Source organism: Ornithodoros turicata, chromosome 4, assembly GCF_037126465.1.
Source record: "Ornithodoros turicata isolate Travis chromosome 4, ASM3712646v1, whole genome shotgun sequence".
Taxonomy (NCBI): domain Eukaryota; kingdom Metazoa; phylum Arthropoda; class Arachnida; order Ixodida; family Argasidae; genus Ornithodoros; species Ornithodoros turicata.
The window spans coordinates 50,002,986-50,017,759 of record NC_088204.1 but is presented as its reverse complement, the minus strand read 5'-3'; the positions used below and the strand labels follow the sequence as shown (position 1 = coordinate 50,017,759).

The window sequence follows — 14,774 nt, the reverse complement described above, 5'->3', positions numbered from 1 at the left end:
CAACACAGAAATCAGGCTTCGTGTGATAAGCCAGCTAGCGTACAGTGTCCCTGTGTGTGACGCAGTCCACGCTCCACTGGAATGTGCTCATATTCGTCATGACACCGCAGGCGGAGCAGAGGCTTCCAATGACTTGGATTAGACGATGAAAGCCCCATTGGGGTTCACTGGAAACACAGCAAAGGAGAGCTGTGTAACGAAAGGCGAATTGTAGTACATGTACAACTGCAGTATGAATACATGATCTGACGAAAGTGTTGCACTACGAAGACCTATTCTGCGTTTTGTATTTCTTTTTGTAGTCAGGGTCCCTGATAGGCATACTGCGTGGCATGCGTGGGTCAACGATCTCTGGAAGCAGCTAGTCATTATGGAACCGCTCAAGGCATACCCAACCCCAATGGATAGCACCCCGGAAATAGCTGCTGTGTTCACGCCCATACGATCTGACATGCTATTTGGTGGACCCTCAGTATCTACAACGACCTTCAGCAAGCACATTTTGCATTGCAGCGTAATTTCGCTCCGCAATCCATTTCTGTTCTCTGACGTTATCTCCATGTCCGTTTACCGACATTCCTGGACACACGTCTTGCGTACTGTCGCTTGAGCTAGCTCTCGATGAAAGATTGCTTGATTCGCGAGAGTCTGGTACTACCGAAAGATTATCCAGATGCCTTCTCTTGTAGACGTTCAGGGCTTGCTCTTTGCGTCTCCTCTGTTTTCCGCAGACAGCGGTTTTCCTGCTACCCACTGCGAAAAACCGTGACTGTCGAGGCACAGCCAACGACTGAACGAAGGATTACTAGATAACGAGCAAACAGCTGCGCGTCTACGCTCCATTTATTATCACGTTCCAAAAGACAGATTGTGACAACTTATCCGGTTTTTCTCACTTGTGCAGATTTCTGTGGCATGCAGACAGATGGCACCACTGCGCACAGCCAAAACCCCAGCGTATGGTGGGCTAGAAGGACTGGTGAGCCGTTCGGCGGTTGTCATATGTACCCGCCGATGTTCCTGCCGAGAGATGGCGCCAAGCGTATCTCGGCGCTATGCGATCTAATCGCCTCTCGCGGCTCATTTCAGTGCTACTCGTCACATGATTACACACCTGCCGTTAACCCATGAGCGTGCCTTTTCTTTGCTCTGCATGCAAAATGCCCCTTGAGTGTCACCTGCAGGAGCAAACGAATGGCACACCCAGATATCAGTGCTGACATTCGTCGGCGCGTCCCTATCAGCCCTCGGGTCTGGGACACGTGTACTTTGATAACAATAAAGACGTGTTCGAGCAGCCGGTTCTGCCTTTGGGTAGTGATATTCGTGGTATGTGCTCATCGTTCCTTTCATCTGAGCGACCTTTACCTTCCAGGTTGCGAGGTCCGGTGACGGGGGATTGTGATAGAAATGTTTAAGTCGGTGGTGGGCTATAAGCGTGAGATATACGTTAACTGCAGCTAACCAACGGAAGCGATAGAATTGTACAGTCTGCATATGAGCAGTCAGTAGAGGGAAGGAATCCGGAAGACAAAGGGGACGACACGAAAATATAACGATTTATACATTTATTTCAGAATACTGGTCCCAGAAAGAACCTGGGAAGGAGAAGGGAACGTACGTTAATTATATAATATATACACATAATACACTCGTATAGTGGCGACAATTCGAAAGAAACCCGCAAAAGAGACGCAGCAAAGGGGTCCCAAGTTACCTTCGCGAACGTGACGATCGGTAACACGAGTGTTCTATATACCGGTAGTCTGACCTAAGCAGTAGCATAATGAAGTGTTCTTCTGAGATAGAAGAGGCTTTCTCTTGACTGTGATGCCTATTAAGTGCACGTGAAAATTCCATCTAAAATCGGACGGGACGGCGACCCCAAGATATTTGTACTAAGCTCCCTTGCAAGTATACTATGATGTTGGCAAAGCCTTTGTTCTACATATAACAGCATAGACACAGTTTTGTCGGTGTTCAAATTGATTTGCAATTTGTAACACCACTCGTTGATGTGTTCTAAACTGCTTTGCAAAGGTGCGTAATATAAGGCGAGCAAGGTGAGCCATAAGCAAAGCACACAGAAAAAAAAAGAAAGAAAAAGAGAGAGAGAACGATCGGCATATTGAGGACGCACGTTCAGACATCCCTATGTTTTTCGGAATATATCGCGCGATATGTTACGCAGTCATCAGCGAATAAACATGCTTTACAATTAATGTTACTTAACATATCGTGCATATAGACAAGAAACAGCAAAAGTCTCAAGACTGACTCCTGTCGTATACCCCAGGTGTATGGGGTTCGATCAGACAGGGAATCAGTCCCGAAGCCAATCCATGATCTTGGTATTATGTGTCAGCTTTCTATAGGGTACGTACACGGTCAAATGCCCTGGAGAGATGCAAAACCAATATTTCAATTTGTAGGTTATTATATAAAGCAAATGTAAAGTCGTGGATGAAATCAAACAGGGCCATGACAGCGGAGTAGCCCCCACGAAAGATATGCTGCAAGGAATGCTGTTACTTGATCATGATGTGTTGTGAGTTTGTTTACATGTATGAAAATGCATTTCGAGGCCGTGCGATAACGGGATAGATAACGTTTCTGAAGGCACGTGTTTTAGCAACGCCGTGAGGGCGCTGCTGTTAGCCCTTTAAAAGGGAGCAGGTTTCCCGAGAACGGGAGTTGAGTTTCCAACAGTTATACGGGCTGGAGGCCACGACTTATTCTACTGAAGGTAATAAACCTTTCTGTTCTGTTGTTCATTTGACTGTGCTGCGTTTTCCTGGGTCGCTGAACGGACGGGCCGACGCCCCGGGAGTGGGAACCCTTGGGTTCCCACAATTGGCGCCCAACGTTTTTGGAACCGGCTCGTCCGTTCGGTGGCGGGGGGCACGCAGCCCAGACGTTCTCGGTGCTTGTATTCATCGGCATGGGAGTGTTCATTTCATCTTTTATCAGCTTTTTAGGGGAGAGGAAGGCACCGATGCGCCTTCCCAGCTCCTGGCAGCAGCGCAAGTGGCACGAGACGTATCTTCGTCTTGGGGCACGGTCGTGAGCAGAGAGCAGCTCCTAGACGCTCAGAGAGCGGACGGCCTTTGTCAGCGGGTGTCTCAATGGTTAGCTGAGCAGGACTCGGCAGGCACCGGAACGACTGACGGACGGCACGACTCCTATCTGCTGGGCGAGGATGGCATCCTGTTCAGATACATACCCCAGGCGGATGACGATGACGGCTCATCCCCATTCAGAGTCGTGGTGCCACGGAAGTTGCGTAAGTCTTTCATACGTTACTTTCATGATTCGGCCTTGGCAGGTCACAGCGGTGGCAGGAAAACTTATGAAAAGTTATGTCGTGTTGCGACATGGCCAGGAATGAGGCAGGATGTAACAAAGTATGTTCGTACTTGTCCCGTATGCCAGAGAGCAAAACCTCGTGGTGGTCCACCCCCTGGGCGCTTACAGCCTATTCAGAGTAATAGGCCCTGGCAGATAGTTGCTTGTGATGTGATGGGACCGTTTCCACGTAGTCCTAGAGGTAACCAGTATTTGTTTGTGGTTACTGATCATTTCACGAAATGGGTTGAGCTGTTTCCTCTCAGGACGCTGACTTCCAGAGAGTGTGGGAAAGACTACTCGACACCTTTTGCCGGTTCAGGTTTCCTGCTCAGCTCATCACAGATAACGCTACCTACTTTACAAGTAAGGTGTTCTCAGATTCTTGCGCTGTCTTAGGCATTCGGCACAAGAAGACTTCCCCATATCACCCTCAGGCTAACATTACCGAACGTGTTAATCGGAACCTGAAAATGATGTTCGTTGCTTTCACTAGTCAGCACCACCGTGATTGGGATCTTCTCCTGGCTGAACTGGCGTTCGCTACACGGACAACAGTAAACAGATCTACAGGCTTCACCCCGGCGTTCCTGAACTTAGGACGAGAGGCACCTTTTCCAGTGGAGAATGCTCTACGCCTCCGGGATGACAGCACCCAGCCTCCTTATTCAAGGTTCGCTGAGGAACTCCGGAGTCGACTAGACGATGCAGCTCGGACGGCTCGGGAGAATCTGGACGTCGCACGGTTGGATCAGGCTCGCCAGTACAACCGAGGACGACGGAACCTCACCTACAGCGTCGGTGACCTCGTCCTTCGACGGACTCACCCGCTAAGTGATGCGTCACGAGGCTTTGCAGCCTCACTTGCAGATAGGTGGGATGGCCCCTTCGAGGTAAGTGGGTGCTCCTCCGGCCTCACTTACAGGCTTCGTCGCTGTGACACGGGCGAAGCAACTGGGCCAGTGCACATCTCGGACCTGAAACCTTACCACCTCCGAGACCCCGAGAGCGGAGACTCTGACCTTCCGCCCCCTCAACACCTGGACCAGGATCCCGCTACCGGACCAGCTTCCAGTCGCTACAACTTGCGTCCCCGCAGGCGGCGCACGTAGTAGCCACTATCTCGGTCACTATGACCTAGTGCTCACGAGTTATGTGATATTAGTGTGATTTCTGTTTCGCAGTTTTCCACAAAGTCATTTTAGGGGAGAGCCCTTTCGAGCTCTCACGATGTGGAGATAACCTCTCACCGTATTCCCTTTTTCTCCTCTCGGCAGACACCATGCCGCGACCCTGCCGACAGAGGACGGGCAAGCCCCGACCCCCCCGCCAAGAGACAGGAGGTCGCCCACGACCCAGGGCATCCCCGGAGAGGACGTCTCCGCAGCAGCAGCAGCGATCGGCGGCCACGTGGATCGTCGTCCACAACGCACGGCCAGTAGGATGGGCATCGCACACCAGATGGGCGGCTCAGGTCCGGCCCCTCCGCGGCACCAGCCCTTCGCGGATACCCCTGCCCTTCCGAGGGTTAACCCTCACCGACAGGCATCCTCAGGACCCGCCCATCCCATTGACCGCAGAAGAAGAGCGCCTCCTGTGTCCCGTATGTCGGGTGCCAGAAGTGCACCGGAGCACCCACTTGCGAGGCGCCCTCCACCGCTCCAGGATCACTGCCCCACGCACCGCCGGGTCAGACGTAGATGCGGCCCTCGCAACCCTCAGGCGCCTCCGTCCAGACCTCCTTCGACAAGGCCCTCCACCGCCTCCCCCTGAACTCGAGCCTAGCCCGGAGGACATCATCCTCGAAATGCCATCCGACGATGACCTTTGAGCGAAGAGAAGGCAAGGAAGCAAGTTGGCGACGTGGAATCATTCGTTTATTTATGTTATACTAATTTTCCATTAATACAGCGTTGTTTCGCTTAGTGTGTGCCAGTTGCACAGAACAGTTATGCGATTTGAACACTTTTCAGTGAACCATGTGAACATTTTGTGAACTTTTATCTTATAACCCCAGAGTCATGTTTCTGGGTGGGGGAGTGTTGTGAGTTTGTTTACATGTGTGAAAATGCATTTCGAGGCCGTGCGATAACGGGATAGATAACGTTTCTGAAGGCACGTGTTTTAGCAACGCCGTGAGGGCGCTGCTGTTAGCCCTTTAAAAGGGAGCAGGCTTCCCGAGAACGGGAGTTGAGTTTCCAACGGTTGTACGGGCTGGAGGCCACGACTTATTCTACTGAAGGTAATAAACCTTTCTGTTCTGTTGTTCATTTGACTGTGCTGCGTTTTCCTGGGTCGCTGAACGGACGGGCCGACGCCCCGGGAGTGGGAACCCTTGGGTTCCCACAGATGTTAATTGTTTGCAAAAGATGTGCTTTAGCAATTCACAAAAGCTGGAAAGAAGAGAAAATTCGAAACCAAAGTCGGGACTCCTGCCTTACGTATCGGTTTTATACGAGCGCATTTAGATTCGTTCGGGACAGTCCCTTCGTCCAGCGATACCTGGAAAATAATTTTGAGGAATTGCGCAGCTTACTCGGCGTACCTTCTAAGAAAATCATTCGGAATATGTCGCCATTAAAGGAACGTTAGGAAGAAAGGAAGGAATATTGTCTTGCCCAGAAGACCACAATATCGCGTCCTGAAGTAATCAGTTCCGAGACTTTTTGGACTAGCATATCCACTTTTTGCCTTTGCCAATCTACCCGCAGAAGGCTTCTTCATGTTTACCTCCCACAGTGACCTAATAAGAAATAGAGATGCAAGTGCTGCTTTAAAGTAATGTCATACTAATAATAATTCGGGACTTCAAGTTGTGCGACAACGGTGATAGCTCAATTAGGAGTTTCCCACATCTTCTATATAATATGTTCTCAGCTGTGCGTCATTTTGTTCCTCTTTTGCTCGATACTTTGAGTAGTCATATGCGAAATTTGCTGGGAGTACCCAACAAAGATGTAGCTATAATATTTCTTTTTAGTCTCACTTAATTTCCTCATTTCGCCTTCAGTGCCTTCGTCAAACCTGAAACTAGGGTTAGTTTCCATCGCGGTCTAATTTTGTTTATGCGACGTTTAAGATGCTAAGGTTCGCGTGTCAGCCAGGGTCTTTGAGTGTAAACCTTGTCTTTTTGGTTTTCCCCGTTTTTTCCTTTATCTTTCCTTCTTTCTCTTCTTCGTTTTTCCCATTTTTTTGGAATAGCAAGCCGGCTCTTTGCCTGGCTAGCCTTTCCTTCTTTTTTTTCTTAATAAGCATATTACCCCCCTCCCCCTGTAAGGCTTCTTGGACACGAACTTTCTTGTGGACATGTGTATAGTGGTCTTGAAAAAATTTCGGGCCATATTAACATTTCTCGAGATGCTACAGACCCAGTTAAAATTTCTACAAGGATCTGCCCAAGGAATATCGTGGAATATCTGGATTTTAGGTCTGTCATGCCTAAATTTTATATGGTGCATCTCAAGAACCATCTTGTGATCTGAATGTCAACCAAGTACTTGGCAGTCCCATTTCCAGTGAAGGGTGTTAGGCACCAGGAACAGATCACGTATTGAAGCAGAAGACTCTTGACTTCTAGTGTACCTCATAGCAAAAGGCAATATCAAGTAGTGCATTTTCATTTATGAAGTCTCAAACTCCGGTTGGGGTTTCCTAATTTACACTTCAACATGGGGCCATATACTGAACAATCATGACATTATATCCTTAACCGTGTTCAATGTCAATAGGTTTCATTTGTAACTTATGTTACGCCCTTTTTAATATAACCTGATGATGGCGGTGATGAGGTAACAGAAAAGATGGGGATATGAGTCACGACAGAGTCGGGGCCACACCAGGACGCCTACCAGCGACGAAAATGCAAACAGATACACATACGGTGAACGGATCGATTGCAAAATGTAGGACAAAGCTCTCAGAACGACTGAGGGTAGTATGACACAAGTAATATGGCGGGGGGGGGGGGGGGCACACCAAGCGGGCACTTCGCAAGTCATAGGGCACATGTATATTACGCTTTTCAACTTGAATCTTTATAATCTACAGGGTGTCCCAGAAAACGTGTCATTGAATTATAATAAAAAAACTACGCAACCTAGAATCATGCGGTCAACAGCATTTGTTCTTATCAGGTTTTTGCCACATGCTAATGTGAATGGCATGTACTCAAAGTTTAATTGTGTAAATATTTGCGAACTGAACTCGGAAATTTGCCAAGTAAAGGTCACTTTTTTACCCCACCAATATGAAGAGCGTGCCGAATTCACTCAAATTCATGATAATTCACAGTGATATTCACGAGCTATCCCATCGGAAAAAATAGCCGAATATCATGCTTTTCGGAGCACCGGACCATAGCGCGCGATGACTTTTTGAGCGCAATCGCTTTCAGTGCCAGCCCACAGAGTGATAGTAGAAAAAGTAACAGTTCCTAAAATTGGGAGAGGGAAAGCATTATCCCAGCGAAAGTCGGACGTGATAAGCCGTGCCTGTTTTATCTCTTTCTGCGATGTCGGGGAGGGCTGGGTTTCCAACCTCCTTTCGTCGGACTGACAAAGATTGCGCTGAAAAATTCATCGTGCGCTATTCTGTGCGACCTCCGTAGAGCATGATGTTCGGCTATTTTTTCCGATGGGACAGCTCCTGAATGCCCCTGTCAATTATCATTAATTTGACTAAATTAGACACGCTCTTCACATTGGTGGGGTAAAAAAGTGACCTTTACTAGGCAAATTTCTGACTTAAGCTCGCAAAAATTTACATAATTAAACTTACGTTACACGACATTCACATGAGGAGGTGGCAAAAACCCAGTAAGAACAAATGCCATTGACCGCATGACTCTAGGTGGTGTAGTTTTTTCAATGACACGTTTTCTGGGACACCCTGTATAATGACGGCATTAAGGCTGTCGGTTATGGGCCACAAACCCAGGTGGCGAATTTCCCCATTTATCATCATCAGTGTATTCGTTGTTATTGTATAATGTCACGCTAGCAGCGCTCTTAAGCCGCTCAATCAGTGGATAAAATGAGTTTTACATGATGTTCTAGGAACCCTTTGTATAACATCAATTCCATTCAAGCATTTTCGGTTAATAATACAAGTGTGGCATTTTTTCTTCTCTCTCTCTCTCTATCTGCAACAAAATAAGGAGCAAGGAAGAAGGAGCAAGGAAATAAGGAATATATCTTTCGCGCTATATATATATATACTATATGACTCGGTCGTTCTACTGGTCAACAGTAAAACCGTGCGTGCAGAGAGAGTACTACTGAGGTGCTACAATTTCGTTTTTTATGGCCGAGACCATGTTCCTTTATAGTTACATAGGGAGCAAAAGAATTACATAACAACCAAGATGTGCGGCGAGGTACACTGTATAGAAAGCGCCATAGTTTAGCTAAATGACAATTTAGTTGAACAATCTACCATCGGCCTATGTTCCGTGACAAAGTGTTCCCAGCTTCCTGTACACAGCAACTCGATAATCTAGGCTGAAAAGAAAGAGTGAAGAGAAAGAAACCATCAAGGAGGCGAGCTCTCGGACGCAGTAGCCGCTCTTTATTTTGTTTTTCGACCCGTCTGTCATCATCCAACGAAGATAAGACATGCGGTCACGTGCTTCGCAACATTCCGATATCTTTCGCTTGCAGGGATCGTCGGCTAGGCAGACGTGACGGTAGCAAATGTCACGTGGTTTAGTTACAAAGAACTGCGGATGCTAGTAAACAGTCAGTGCGGCAAACCAACGTAGTGCTGGTCCAAATATATTCACTATAGACATTTATTTTAGCCTCGTCCCAGCGCGAACGTGGCTCCCTCATACTCTCGACACCGGACGCCACCTGGAGGGTAGGGACAACAAGTGACTGCGGGCACGCCCCTTTCTTGTGGAGTGGCATGTGACGGCAGCGTTTCTGTGCAATACGATAGCCTATGTACGCCTGGTTTCGAGCTGTCATGTACAGTGGTTATTCCTCCGGACGGCACTGTGCCGTCGTCGGTTGCACCAACAACCAACGTAAACGCAAGCTTCTTTTACAAGAACGTTGTGATATTCATCAGCGCCAACGACACGATTGCATGTGAGGGGTGTACTCGCTGCACGCGTTTCCTGTTGCCGCCGAGAAACGACGACAGTGGATAATCGCTTTGAACAGGAAGGACTTCGTGCCAAGCAAGTTTTCACGAGTAGGTGCAATAAACATATTACCATCGTCTTGCTGCGAGGTCTCATGGTCGATTAATTCCAGGTATGTTCTGTACACTTCATCGACGGAAGACCAACGAACATAAATCCATGCCCCATGTTGAAGCTGGGATACCCAAGAAAGGTGAGTAAAATCCTAGAACAAATCCTAGCCTTAGATAAGAAAGAATCGTGAGTGTCGAAAATATCATAGCACGTTTATATCAGGAGATGGTTATAAGCTTTACGCCAGATAATAATTACTGTCGTGCGTGCTTAAAATAGGAGACAGGTGAATCAAGAGGCTGCACTCACAAAGTTGGCATTTATTGCTGATCATTATTTACATAAACCTTCGCTGTGAGTACTTGCAGGTGACACATGGGAGGAGGCCGGTCCTTAGGGTGCTTCAGGCCACTGTTAGCAATGCACCAGGAGAGCCTGCAAACCGTGGAGTAGGACAAATTTGTGATAACTGCGGTTGCTTTAAGCTAATGTCATAACCATGACTGTGTTTTCGGAGTGGCGTGGGGATCACCTGGCATTTTTGTCACATAATATATGTGCATGTTTAACTTATGCATGAGGAATGGAATACGGACACTCCTATTTATATGCAATGGTGCGTTTAAAGAAAAAAATGCAAAAATTGTCTGATGTGATTCTCTTTGGTTTTTTCACCTCAGGCATAACGTTCTGTGGATACTGCACACATTCATGGCATCATTCGGCGTTTGTTTTATATGAATTTTAAGCAATATATTTGAAATTAGTCTAAGGCATGAAAAATTCTTATTTACAGGTCGGCCATGAACCATGCACGTCGTCGTCTTCAACCTTTGCAAGTAATGCTGAATGTGAGCCCCATGATGCTACACCATTCGAAGAGGCAGGTGACCATGGTCAACATGTTGGCCCCCTTGACCTTCGTTGCATGAAGTCCTTGCTACAAATAGAAAGCAGCTCTGATAGGCACGAAAAATGGAGTCATCAGAGTTGCCAAGTTCAACCTACAGTTCGTGATATTGGGACGCAGTGGGAAGACCCCTACAACAGCATAAGAGAGGAACATTCGTATGCTGCTCTGCGTGTGATGACGACATCTTCAGAAACACAGACAGTACAGAAGACACCCTCTGAAGATATGTCAGAAGCTCTTTGCTGTTTCTACACAGGACTTAGCCTGGATGGCTTCTGGAAGCTCGTGACGACAGTGAGTCTGGCTGCCCAGACTACCATCACAATGAATGTGGGTGATCAAGTATTGTTAACCCTAATGAGGCTACGGCTCGGGTTGTTGTACTTTGACCTGGCAATACGGTTTGGCATCTCACTTGCCCAAGCAGGAAAAATATTCAGAGAAATGCTTGGTATTCTAAGTGGCATAATGAGGAAAGTTGTAGTGTGGCTACCATTAGAGACAATTCTTGCAACTACGCCGTCACAGTTTACGTCTAGCGGATATGGCAACACCAGCTGCATCATCGACTGCACAGAGGTTCCAATGCAACGGCCCAAGAGGATTTATTCGAGAGGGCAAACCTACAGCCACTATAAGAGCTGCAACACCATGAAGTTTTTGGTGGCCATCGCACTAAATGGATTTATCATGTTCGTCTCACATGCATATGGTGGGCGTGCTTCCGACAAGTTCATTGTTGAAGATTCCGGGTTTGCAAACTACTTATACCAGGATCAGGAAGTCATGGCCGACAGGGGATTTGCTCTAAATAACTCAATGAAAGAAAAGGGAGTCAAGCTGAATATTCCAGCTTTTTCAAGAGGCAAGAGCCAGTTTTCTGAGGCAGAAGTGACAGTGTCCAGGATAATTTCTAGACTGAGAATCCATGTTGAGCGTGCGATCAATCGCATCAAAGTATACAGGATCCTGAAGGGTGCACTTCCAATCACTCACAAGAAGTTAATGAACAATAAAGTTGTAGTATGTGCAGGCCTGTGTAACTTGAAGGGTCCACTAATCTCTCCCAAGCATTGCGAGGATGAGCTTCGCACAGATTAGTATATATAGTGTACATAGTGCGCATACTATAATAATGCACATTCACTGTATATCACCTTATTGCACACAGTGTATAGATTTTATATTAGTACATTGACAAGTCCATCACGGCCGAACCTACAGTCAAATGCTGCTATGAATGAAGCTCAATACGCAACCACTTCAAAGGTGCAGTTATAATAGGAAATAAAGGACAGCATTGTGTTCCAGTGACCTGCAGTTTATTCTGTTCTGAGTTTACCGTTCTGAACACAGTACCTTATATTCATCAGTGAGTGCCAAGTTCTTGGAATGTACAGCATCAACAAGCCTGGGCAAATAATGCCTAAAGTAAAATTCACTGAACCTTGTGATATGCATGGCAACATACTCTACATCATAGGTCACCTCAATTATAATAGAATTCAGTGCTGACCATACATGAAAGTAACATTTTGATCTCTCAGAGCAAAACATCACAAATTGAACTTGCATGTAGTATCCATTCTTTCCTTCTTTAGCAAGGTAATATCTACCATCAGTGTCCCTCCTGACATCGTACTTACAGGTGTGAACAAACTGCACACAGTCTTCTGTATGTGGGCACTTTATTTCCAAAATACTGTCAGTGCCCACCAGTCCATCAGGACTTGCTGATAAGAATGGGTGAGTTGCACTCACCACTGTTCCACATAGCTCCACACAAACACCATAGCTATTTTCGAAGGCCTTTCTTGCGACTGGTTCAAATTTCTTTCCATGACTCGTTGCCTTGTTGCCCCGAAACGTACTGAACAGGCATGACTTTATGAACTTGTCCGGCGCAGTGTCTTTTCTGCGGGGAACTTTGGAAAGGTTTGATGCTGTGAGTCGAAGATTACGACTTGCTTGCCATAGGTCACCACTCTGTTGGCACGTCAACTTCATGAGCCTTTGCCTTGACGATTCTTCGATTTTCACCCACTGACTGTAGAATTCAAAGCACAACTCACACGCAAGCAACTCTGGTTCATTATGGGAACCATGTTCAGGCACAGTGTCCCTTTGACTGCAACAACTAGTCTGCACATTTGATGGCAAACTGGCAAAAACAGTCTGATGCAGCAAACTGGCTCTGATGTCAAGCAGCGGTGCTATTTCACTCTCTTTCATAGCTTTTACGTACGTCTTGTGGTCCTCGTAACGTGGCACTGAGACCTTTCTGTTTGTGGGTGATGCGTGCCTGATGTTCTTTGCCATGCTGAAGTCCATGTCTAGTACCTGTGATGGTACGAAATTTCTTTTGGTACCATGGTTCCAACTGGCACTCCTGTCCGTGCAACTTTGTCCCGTGAGACCTTTCCGATTTGCAAATTCTATTTTCCATAGTATAGCACCTGCAAGCAAGAAAACGATTTGAAATGAGATTTTTTTTTCTTTTGTCAGATTCATTTCCTTGAGCCTGAGGAAGTTGGAACACGCGGACCCACACATGTAAAAACGACGAGAGGACGAGGTTCATTTTTATGTGTGTTCCAGCCTTACGAAACTAGAGCAAAAGCTACCAATAACATCAGATTGCTTGCTTGTTACTCTAATACTCGTAGGTAGACAGGTAATTGGCACCAGCATTGGTTTTGCATTCTGTGCCATGTTTATGAGACATCCCCATTGTGACACATGACTTCCATGACACAGCCCATATGTACTAAGGTCTGGTAATCGTGATGAGTCTCATTGTATGTTAGCACAGAAATGTAACACTCACCAACGTGGCTACATACTCTTGTTAAGCCAACCTTGGAGGTGCAGGAGCCCCAGAGAACGCGACAGTCGCTTGTCACGCACACCCACGCCTGGTACGTCCGATATTCATCTGCCTGGGAAGGTGAAACCGTTCCCTTTAGAAAGCAGGTGTCACTGTCTGTTTGGTAGACAAGAAGCCGCCCCACTTTGCCACTAATTAAATAATTGTATGAGTCCAGGCTCTTAAGAGCTTGGACATCCTCCAGGTCAGAGGCTTTAGACTTCAGTAAATAATATGTTATGTGGTGCTCTTGGAGTGGGGGCCACAACTTCATGTTATCTACCCAGTCAGACTCATTGACAGTTTTTGGATGGGGTAGCACGTCAGTACCTATGTAGGAAAGGAGCAACAACCATGAAGAAAAAATCGTAGATTCACACTGGAAGAGGTGTACTAACGAATCAATGGAGGTCTTGATTAGGATGTCCGTGAACGATTAAAAGATACGATTTGTAGCACGATACACTTCGACGTGTTATTTAGGCGTTAGACATAAGCGAACGTCACATAATCTAACTGCATGCCGCTAAGCGCTTGGACTCATGATCGGCGCAGCAATCATGACAAAGACAGAATAAAAAAAACGACAAAGCACATATAAGAACAGAGGGGTTAGTTCAAATGCTTACCAAGGCTGCGAAACAGATGTTCATCCTATGTTCAGTATCTCCCATTTATTTTTCGTGGAGACGTGAGCGTGTTAGGAGGGTTTTAAAACTTTATCTATTGGCTGCAACATAATGTTAATGTCGTACAGCAACCGCGCCATCGCAAAACCACTTAAAGGCATATTTGCACGCTAAATTAATGCTTCGACAGAAGTAAAAGTGCGCAGACAACTTCGTGCATACTTAGGGCGGGATGACGCCGAAATAAATCATGTAAAAATAAAACGTTCAAAAATAAATCTCTCAAATATCAAATTTGCAAAATAAACTTTTGAATATAAATCATGAGAAAATCCACGCTGTCGAAATAAACTCCGAAAAATAAACTTTGAAGAATAAACGCTTCGAAATAAATCTTTTAACATCCATCGTCCCTGATTGGTGGACAGCCGACGGCTCTATGTCCGCCGCGGAAAATAGTACCCTCCTCGCGCTTGGGGCTAGCCAGAGCAATAACTGTGAACGAGGATTGCGGTACACCGGAAGTAGGTTGTCTGTCTGTATGTGATCCGTGACAAGTTTTGCCAACTTAGTAGGGGGGTGGGGGGCTGACATCATTCGCGTGTTCTGTATTCATACGCGCATCGTCGTCATCACTTTTAAGCTGGATATTTCGAAATCCTAAGTTGTTATGTAATTGATAGCAATACAAACATTAGTAAGAAACATCATAATAGCATGTTTCGCCGAAAAGAACATCGTGTCGCCCATACGGCTATCACTACTATGATACGGAGCATTACCTTCCTAAGCCTAACCATGATTTATTTTAACAGCGTTTAT

The 14,774-nt window shown here is 46.4% G+C and overlaps 2 protein-coding genes and 1 long non-coding RNA gene across 4 annotated transcripts; 2 read left to right on the top strand and 1 right to left on the bottom strand.

Moving 5' to 3' along the window:
- Positions 1 to 2,613: 2,613 nt before the first annotated feature.
- LOC135393148 (uncharacterized) lies at positions 2,614 to 5,615 on the top strand. The gene is made up of 2 exons (XR_010422485.1): positions 2,614 to 2,746; positions 2,971 to 5,615. It is a non-coding gene; the product is annotated as an uncharacterized LOC135393148 (long non-coding RNA).
- A 3,709-nt stretch (positions 5,616 to 9,324) lies between these two features.
- Positions 9,325 to 11,761, top strand: LOC135393147 (uncharacterized). Of its 2 annotated transcripts, none has more exons than XR_010422484.1 (3): positions 9,325 to 9,540; positions 9,603 to 9,683; positions 9,913 to 10,325. XR_010422484.1 is itself a non-coding variant. In XM_064623674.1 (3 exons), the coding sequence occupies exons 2-3, from the start codon at positions 9,657 to 9,659 to the stop codon at positions 11,556 to 11,558; spliced, it is 1,245 nt and encodes a 414-aa protein (XP_064479744.1). In that variant the 5' UTR covers positions 9,325 to 9,540; positions 9,603 to 9,656; the 3' UTR covers positions 11,559 to 11,761. The 2 variants fall into 2 exon arrangements, 1 of the variants encoding a protein (XP_064479744.1); XM_064623674.1 differs by lacking the exon at positions 9,913 to 10,325 and adding an exon at positions 10,341 to 11,761.
- LOC135393146 (uncharacterized) lies at positions 11,716 to 13,912 on the bottom strand. Its single transcript, XM_064623673.1, has 2 exons — positions 13,285 to 13,912; positions 11,716 to 12,913 (listed from the first exon to the last, which is right to left on the bottom strand). The coding sequence occupies exons 1-2, from the start codon at positions 13,595 to 13,597 to the stop codon at positions 11,796 to 11,798; spliced, it is 1,431 nt and encodes a 476-aa protein (XP_064479743.1). The 5' UTR covers positions 13,598 to 13,912; the 3' UTR covers positions 11,716 to 11,795.
- Between the last annotated feature and the right edge of the window lie 862 nt (positions 13,913 to 14,774).

Excerpts from the sequence above, each read along its gene's own strand:
- LOC135393146 (XM_064623673.1), bottom strand. The coding sequence starts at position 13,597 with ATGAAGTTGTGGCCCCCACTCCAAGAGCACCACATAACATATTATTTA. Across the intron at positions 12,914-13,284 it reads AAGAGTATGTAGCCACGTTG|GTGCTATACTATGGAAAATA; the intron begins GTGAGTGTTACA and ends TCTTGCTTGCAG.
- LOC135393147 (XM_064623674.1), top strand. The coding sequence starts at position 9,657 with ATGTTGAAGCTGGGATACCCAAGAAAG. Across the intron at positions 9,684-10,340 it reads AGCTGGGATACCCAAGAAAG|GTCGGCCATGAACCATGCAC; the intron begins GTGAGTAAAATC and ends TCTTATTTACAG.